The following is an 8,897-nucleotide window of genomic DNA, read 5'->3' on the forward strand; positions in this document are numbered from 1 at the left end:
CTGCCATGCCTCCAGCCTCCTCAACCCACATTTCATCAGACATCGTAATCCTCCCATCAACTGCACATTAACAGAAAACAATGGGAGAGGCAAGAGCCAAAAAAACAACTCTAGGCCTGGAAATACAGGATGTGTATCCTTCCTCCCACAGCTGCTGCCCAGGCACCTAGAAACACTACCTGTCAAAAAGCTGAGCCTTCCCAAGGCTAGATCCTTTCCCTTCTGCCTGTAAGACACCTACTTCCTTTGTGACACCTAATGAATGACTCTTGGCAATTCCCAACGCCCAGGGACTAACTTAGGTGCTGGTTTACACCCTCTGGATAACTGCAGCAAAACAGCACGAGCGGGGCACCACCCTATCCCGGCTACGGCTTCCCACTCCGGCCCTGCACCTTGGTGGGGAAGGAGGTCGGGACACTAAAGGCAGCAGAGATTCCCCATGGCTTTTACTGGGAGCTCCCAATGCAGGAAATACCCGAGTGATGGAGCGATAGCGACTTCTGCACTGCAGTGAATTTACCTAGAAGTACCAGGAAAAAGATAATCTACCAAGTTCACACCATCTACTTCCTCCTAGCATAATGCTGTAGACAAACTACACCACACCTATCCGCACTTGTTTATGTGTACACTTACTAAACTACATAGGAGAGACATCGTATTATCAAGTACAGCCTGGGGAAGGTAGGATATATCAGGTCAATGAAACCTTAATTTGACCAGATGTCGCACACACGCAGAGTTCACCATCGCACTGTATTATTTGCAGAGTGCACTGTGCACACTGCGTACCAAACACGGAACAGATCCTGCAGCGAAATAATATCCGGTAACGACACAATAACAGATTGCATCTTCATGCCTATGTACACAGGGGCAGAAGCAGGATTACACAGGCAATCTTCACACTGGTATGTTGTAACTGATCTGCAGTGATAAACACTTGACTTAGCAGCCATAAGAATGCTCCTTCGGTGCCTAGAATGCTTCTAATTCCCTAGCTTTTTAACAAAGCAAGCTAAAAAGAGCAAAATGTCTATTCCAGCAGTATCGTTACCGTTTATCCGATTCACCAGCAGAACGAACTTGTATGTTCAGCTCACAAGCCCCTGCCACTTGAACTGACTAATTGATACTATAAGCAGCATGCGATGTCCCATATGGACCAGTGACAGATGCTTGGCTAGTAGCTTTCACAGCTATCTGCTGACACCAGAAAAAAAGCAAGTCTTGACCCATCTCAGGCCTAAAGGGAGATGCTGCTCAGCAGTCACGTCCTGTAATGCTCACTTTCCCCACACTGAACAGCTTCTGCCCTATATGCACCACCCTCCACTTCTCTAAGTCCTGCTGCTCCTCCTCTCACTCTGCACAAGTGACAAGACTCCTGGTTGTGCCTCCCTGCTCAGCCAAATCTTAATCTCCTGGTGAGGCTTTATAGAGTAGAAAACCAATGACTAGATGCAAAGATCTGGCCTCTGGCTTCCTGAAACACAGGTCAAGAGGTTGAGCAAGTACTCTGGAAGTATCATTATACTCTTGGCTTGTCCTCACACTTTCCTCAACAGCTGCTTTGACCACTGTCTGAGTCAGGATACCAGGCTAGATGCACCCAGATCTAATCTAGCACAGTTGCTCTTACATCTAAACCCCAGCCTTGTGCATCCTTGCACCTAGCTCTTCTTTGCCCAACCTGCAACAGTTCTGTCCTCCAACATGTCCTATCACCAACCTCACTGCCAGATGAAATGGGACTTAAGACAATAGTATCAAACAAGTCCCCGCTGACCACATGCAAACTACAACTTTTTTTTTTTTTTTCAAAGATTTGGAACTTGGTCAAATACATTTAGATTATTGATTAGGGGGGGAATCACCTCTGACCTAGGCATTCACTCTTGAAAAGTATCACGCCTGCAGCTCTACAATGCTAAAACTTCAAAGGAAGGTTAAACATACTTTTAAATAGTTTACATGAAGAAAACAGCATTATTCTCAGAGTTGCTCACAGCGAAGACCGAAGAAGGGAGCTGATCGCATCCAGAACACACTGCCTAAAACAGACGCCTGGAAAATAAACTCTCATCCCAAACAGTTAACAAAGTTTAGCAGAATTACAAGCACTTGAAAACACTGTCTCCTGATAAGAAGTGTCAAACTGTCTTAAAAGGCACATAGGACAAAGGCATAAAACAGAAAGCATCATGCTATCTGCACCTACTCCTGCTGTAACTCTGGCGTAGGACAACTGCATGCCCAAACCATTGCTCTAAAGAGAAGGAAATACTCAAGGAAGCACTGGTTAAACATTTTGCTTTCCCAAATTTTCCAGTAAACATATCTCTCTCAAACAAAAACAGGGAAATCATGACCCTGCTTTCCCTTCTGTTAAATATTTACATTCAGCAAAAACGCAAAAGATGTTTTGTTTAGGGGCAGAGGAGAAGGTTTTAATGGTTAAGTGAAAATTTTGAGTTTGCAAAATGTTTGTCCCCCGAGTAAATACCCGTCATATTAAGCAAATGACCAAAGCTGATAAAAACAGCAACTGTATTTCCCAAAGCAGGGGCATGGAGGTGAATTACTTTGTTCAAGATGGTCGAAAAAACCTCTTATTTTTTTGTTTTTGAAAAAAGTAAACTTTTTCAGAGAGTTACTTCCTACCACCAACAACCTTCACAGAAAAAAACACGCTAGTGCAAGTTAGCGAAGGTCTAGATTTCCACACTCCTGCTGTTTGTTGACCATTACCTGAAGGGAGCCAGTGAGACTGTTGAAGAAATCAAGCACCGTTCTTCAGGAAAAGGGCTCAACTGAGCCCTTGACTCTGCGTAACAACACTGTGCATGCCAAGCTACACTACACGGTATTTTCGCCCATGCATTAACATTCAAACCCAATGTAAATCTCACATTTACTTGTACTAGAAGCTTTACAGTGCTGCAAAAATATTTAAAATATTTCTAATCCTCTTAGTAGGTATAGAAGATTTCAAGGTAGATTATGTTTCCCCACTATCAAACCTACTTAATTTTAAGCTTAAAGACTCTGTTTTTCTTCACCTCTTTGTTAACCAGAAAGCAAATCTAGTACCTGTATGAAATAGGCAAACACAGGCAAAACTAAAGCTTGACTGTTTGGTGACAAAGCCATCATTTTTTGCCATTTAGGGATCTGATACCTTGAGAAAACATGTTCCAAGAAAATATCAAAAGACGAGACACTCCTAAAACAGTAAAATGAGAAAGGCAAGACTGCAAGGTCTCCAGGACAAGGGTTATCTCTGTGTCGTCTGTTTGCACACCGTCTAATACACATGGTCTCAACAGGGAACCACAAACGGTATCACGATGAAATCACTAAGCAGTAACAGTCTTAGAGACAAAAAAACACTGACCAGGTCATCCAGTCCATTCCCCAGACACTGCCAGTCTGCTCCCAGTTGTGCACCTTAAGGGATTAAACGCCAGTATCTTGAAATACATAAGCAAAATAACTGTGCAGCGAATATACAGTTTCAGGGTCAGTACCACAGAAACACTACAGGTGCAAACGCTGTCACAAGAGCTCTGTCTGCCTGCTCTGATAACTGCCCTGCTTCTTAAGCTTTCCCCAAGACAAATGATTGTGCCGGTCTGCACAACGATTTTGTGACATGGACAGTCACAGCAGGAAAAAAAAGTCTATTTTTAGATCTCATCCTCCATCTGCTCAAACACAATTTTGCTTGGATATCAAGTCTCTGTTCACAGTCTCTCTTCCGCACTGAGTCTTACTACAGTCATCTCATTTGGAGCCCAAGGTAGCTCTGGAAAACGTCTTTATAAGCAAATGGCTAGGAAAATAATGTGCTATACTCTTCAAAATAAGACCTTACCTGTGATCCTAGAACAAGCCTTATTATTGGAAATAATAAACTAATATGTTTATAAAGGGTCACATGTAAGTCACCCCGTGAACATAAGCAGCTGGCTTTTACAGACCATCCAGAGTCTTCACTCTGGTGAAATAATGAAGATCTCCTTTAATACCACCACCACCTACGAGCACCCAAATACAACCGCTTCACTCTCACACATACTGCTGACTCCTTCAGGAATCTCAATTCATTTACCTCGTAGAAAAGAGCATGGCAAGTGTAGAGCATCACAAGGTTGCTAGTCCACATGCAACACTGACAAGCCAGCTCAGACTTGCAAAGAAGCACGAAATACTCCGTGTGATATAGAGTGGCTCACAATCCACGTTGTCCAGTTAACCCCATAAATAACCCGTGAAAAAAGCAATGCATTTTAAGCATGATTGATATTTGGGTACTTTTATTTTAGGGTGTACAACTGGAGACATGTGACTCTCAAACAGTGCTGAACCCTGACAGTAAAAAAAAAAAAAAAAAAAACCAAAAAACCACCAAACCTCAAGTACCTTCAAAAGGTATTAAGATGGGCACCCTAAAACTCTGGCCATTTTTGGAAACCAAGGCCACTGTGTATGTTTCTCCCTTCAAGTCATGAGAGAACATGGCAATCAGGTTTCTGAGCAGTCAAATGCAGACTTACAGAAAATATCAGGGCATTTTTAATGTCTCACCTTTACATGCCTCACCAGACACGTAGAAACATGAAATAAAAGATAGTGTGATTCAGGGGAAAACCCAAACAAATGATCTGCTGTTGAACAGGAGTATGCTTCAGACTCTACCATTGCAGCACAGCCATGCTATTCACTGCTAGCAGAGCAGTACAAACACTGCAAACTCTCCTTTTGCGGATACCAACATTTTATTACAGCTAGACAACACCTTGCCTTCCAAGTACACCTTGTACAAGAACTTCTACCCTCCTAAACAGACCTCCTGCTAACATACCATACAAAATCCCTGCAAACTACAAACAGAGCCTGCTTGGTAGATCATCAGCAAAGCATTTAGGACATACCTGTGACCAGGTTAGCAGTGGAAATTATGAGGAGGGAGGCCCTTTTGTGCAGGCAGCTTGCTAATTTTACCACCCACAGGCACATTTGCCACCTTTGTAAAGGGGCAAAAGGGGGACAGGCAGATGCAATCAAATATTTTTTGTATTTAAGTACTCATGGCATGGATCTAGCAAAAACACTAATTTAATTCTGAGCTTCTACAAATTCCTAAGCTAAACTGGTCCTGTCAAAAGCTCTTTGCAAGATTCCAGCTCCATTTGTTTGGAGTGACATCCATTACATTATGCTGTCAAACATCAGACCACAGTCAACACTTCAGACATGTTGGATTAGGTCCAGCAGAGACACATGCTGGTATGGGAAGCACTAACAGAAGCTGCAAGTTTGCCTGAGTAACACAATTACTTTGGGAAGAGGTCACCACCTTACCCCACAAAAACAGCTACAGTTTTTCTGCTAAACATCAGTATTTCCCACCATAATAAAAAAACCTAAGTGAGAGGTACAAGCACTGACAATTTAACCAAACTCAAAAGGAAAAATAGGCAAACAAAAACGCCTGCCCCCATTCAAATCACACGTACTAGTAAACAGTGCACATATTAAAAGCTACAAAAAACAGCAGCATAATTGCAGATCAGGACAGAATGGTATGTCTTTGCTTACTATTTCTAGCAGCGTCAAGACAGTTAATCTATTTGATTAATCTCCCACCACTACAGCTCCTATCCATCTGATGACATGGCAATTTGAAAGACACCTCACTTGCGCTTTCACAAACATATGAAGTCTTCATGGAAACCACAGACTCAACATAAAAAAAGAAGTTCCTTTTAAAAGATGTCTTGCATGCAACACCTCTGCAGATCCCCAGAGTTACGTTCACATCCACTGCATCTTCAGAAGAAATAACAAAACAAAGCCATGTTACCTGGAGCATCAGTTCACAGTCATCTCTGCCAACAAATATCATCTCCCGAGGGAGCCGATGGCGAATGCCAGTGCTGCTCACCAAAAACCACGAAGTCACGCTCATTTTGGCGTTTGGCACTTAATCTTTATACATCCTAAATACAAAAAAAACATGACACACAGTGAGCTATTAACGAAGTGTGGAAGTACACCAGTGCATAGCTGCAGTTCCCAAATTTCCCTGTGCCATGGGACCCAGTGCTGCCTCTTGCACTTTGTGTTCATGTCTTAAATGTCTGGTGGCAACAAGCAGTTGTGAAGCATGTGCCAGGATCTGCTGCCCATGTGCCATGTGTAGGAGCTCTGCAGTCCTGGAAGTATTCCCACAGTAAAGTAAGACTAAGGGTATGAAGAAAGGATTGTTTAAGAAATGAAGCATGCAGCTGAATCCAATCAATGAAATGATGAAACGTGGTGGGGAAAAAAAAAAAAAAAAAAAAGAGAGAGACATCTTTTCCAGAACATTTCCTCGTCACTAGCACTGTGCACAAATCAGCTTGGGCTTCCCTCATCATCAAAGATCTGGACCAGCACATCAGTGAGGTGACATAACCTGGCTCCTCTAACCTTTCACAGTACACTCCCAGGAGAGGTTACACCAGTGCCGGGAGGAACACAGCCTCCCTATTGCTCATCCCACTGATACAAGTTGGGAGCCCACAAATCCATCCATCCTCCCTCCCTCACTGCATGAGCTGGTCCGAAACCCAAACCACACCGCTGCCCCAGGACAGGAAGCACCGGCTGCAATTCCCAAGGGAGGGTTTTGGCGTACACCGCCCCTCGTTTCCCCCGCAACGGGCAGAGAGCAGGCAGCTGGAACCTGCGAGGGCAGCAGCGGCGTGCGGCACTTATCGGGAACTCTCCCAGCCACACCTGTTTGTTGTCGCTGCTACAGCCCGGCTGCGGGCAGCCTGCTCCTGCGGCCTCTCCTCCTCCCTCTCCCACAAGATCGCGTTTTCCTCTCCCCGGCTGAAGGAAAATACAGTGGCACGTATCAGGCTCCCGCCTTCCCCTCACCCACCTCCCGGGATCGGAGTTGCATTCCTAAATGCGCCGAGGGAAGGAGAGCTCCATTTTATCTGGGCTGGGCTGCGCTCCCCGGCCCGATCGCCAGCCTCCCCCGCCCCGGCGGCCCCGGGGAAGCGCAGGTGACACCGGCGGGGAGGATGAATAACCTCCCCGGCAGGGCGCAGGCCTGGCGGGGGTGGGGGGAGACACGACGAGGCGAGACCGCACGTCCCGCCCCCCTCTCTCCGTCGCTGCGGACACGCAAAACCGCTCGGGGTAGCCGGCGGTACGGGCTCCCGTGCCCCGGTCACGACACGCGAGCGGCCCCGCCACACCGCGCCCGCCGCCCGGCCCCGCCGGGAAAACGCCGCCTCCCCGACAAAGCGCCCGGGGAGGGGAGCCGGGAGCCGCCGGCCGAGCCCCGCGGCCGCCTCGCACCGCCCCGAGCCGGGCTGCGGGGCGGCCGCCCGGCCTCCTTCCCGGGGGCTCCGGCCGGGCCGCGCTCGCTGCTGAGGGGAAGGGCGGGCAGCCCCGGCCGGAGCCGCCGGGGGGGGGGGGGCGGCGGGCCAGGTGCGCCGCCGGGTCCGTCGTTCCCCCCCCGCCCCCTTCCACCGCGGGGCGGGCCCGGGCCCTTTGTCTGCCGGGGCCCGGCTCCCGGCTCCCCCCTCCGCTCACCGCCCTACCTGCTGCGGCCCTCGGCGCGGTGGCAGGCCGGGCGCCGCGCCCCGCCAGCCGGCTCTGCCTGCCCCGCGGGCCGCTCCCGGCGCCCGCCCCGCCCCGCCCCCGCGCGCGGCAGGTTCCCGACGTCAGGAGGCGGCTCCAGCCGCCGGGCCCGGCCGCGGCCCCCCCCGCCCCCCGCCGCGGCCCTGCCCGGGCCCATCGGGCCGGCCCCCACACAGCCCGGCCACTGCCGCGGCCCTCCCGGGGCCCGGCACCTGGGCGGCGGGTGCGACGGACGGGCTTTCTGGGTCGTGGCTCCTCAGTGCGGTTACAGCCGTGCCCTGGCTCGGGCGTCCCGCCTTTCGGGCGCTCCGAGGGGCCGGCCGAAGGCCGGCCGAGCCTCGCGGCACCTCTCTGAGCAGGATGCGGCTGTCCCTGGCCTTGGCAGGCCCCGCAGGAGACCTGGAGGTCCTGGGGCGGGAGATGCTGCCTCCACTAGCCGCTGGAGCGAGGCCCCACACCAGCCTCTTCGCCCGCCCGAGTGGGTCCCGACACCAGCCTCTTCGCCCGCCCGAGTGGGTCCTGACACCAGCCTCTTCTCCCGCCCGAGTGGGTCCCAGCAGCAGCCTCTTCTCCCGCCCGAGTGGGTCCCGACACCAGCCTCTCCGCCCGCCCGAGTGGGTCCCGACACCAGCCTCTTCTCCCGCCCGAGTGGGTCCTGACACCAGCCTCTTCTTCAGTCTCTGCCGCCCCTCAGGGAGTAGGTTGGCATCCATCTCCACATGTACTCCTCAGGTCCTCTTGCAGGGTAGTACCTATAGGCAGTTGGCAGGACAGAATTAATCTCAGGGATCTGACCATGAAGAGCCCGAGATGGGTGCGGTGAAAGGATGCGCCATTTTATGGGTTCTTTTCAGTTGTAGGTAACTAGAAAATTCCTGAAGAGCAGTAAGTGCAGAGAGCAATGACCACTTTTTTTTTCCCATCAGGAGGAAGGCTGAGTATCATGGTAATGCATCCAACTATTTGCCGATGCAAAAGCTTTTTCAGGAGAGCCCCCAGCTCCTGCAGAAGTCAGCGGAACTGCAAACAGCAGCAGCTTCACACTGGCTCTCTGGATCCAGCTGGCATGGGCTGCTAAGGAAAGACTATAGGAAGTCAGCAAGTTCATAGTGATGTTTCCCCAGGCTTGTATTTCAGCTGGAAAGGCATCTTTGCATTTATACGCTGTATGTTTAGGTTTGACTACCATTTCTCAGTCACCTGCAGGAGCTTCCCTTGGTGTCTTCGGTGCTGTCGTTTGGAATTTTGGA

General features: G+C 49.6%; 1 protein-coding gene across 10 annotated transcripts in view; it reads right to left on the reverse strand.

Moving 5' to 3' along the window:
- The window catches only part of CEP170B (centrosomal protein 170B), a 60,770-nt gene extending 53,072 nt beyond the window's left edge, over window positions 1-7,698 (reverse strand). For 9 of the 10 annotated variants that reach the window (XM_030040592.1, XM_030040584.1, XM_030040576.1 and 6 more), the window contains exons 1-2: window positions 7,608-7,698; window positions 5,873-6,008 (exon numbers count right to left, since the gene is read on the reverse strand). In XM_030040592.1, the coding sequence (XP_029896452.1) occupies window positions 5,873-5,977 (105 nt within the window). In that variant the 5' untranslated portion in view covers window positions 5,978-6,008; window positions 7,608-7,698. Of the gene's footprint in view, window positions 1-5,872; window positions 6,009-6,937; window positions 7,275-7,607 lie in introns of those variants that run through there. The other variant, XM_030040528.2, reaches the window with a different exon arrangement.
- Window positions 7,699-8,897: the final 1,199 nt, after the last annotated feature.

Source organism: Aquila chrysaetos, chromosome 2 (genome assembly GCF_900496995.4).
Source record: "Aquila chrysaetos chrysaetos chromosome 2, bAquChr1.4, whole genome shotgun sequence".
Classification (NCBI taxonomy): domain Eukaryota; kingdom Metazoa; phylum Chordata; class Aves; order Accipitriformes; family Accipitridae; genus Aquila; species Aquila chrysaetos.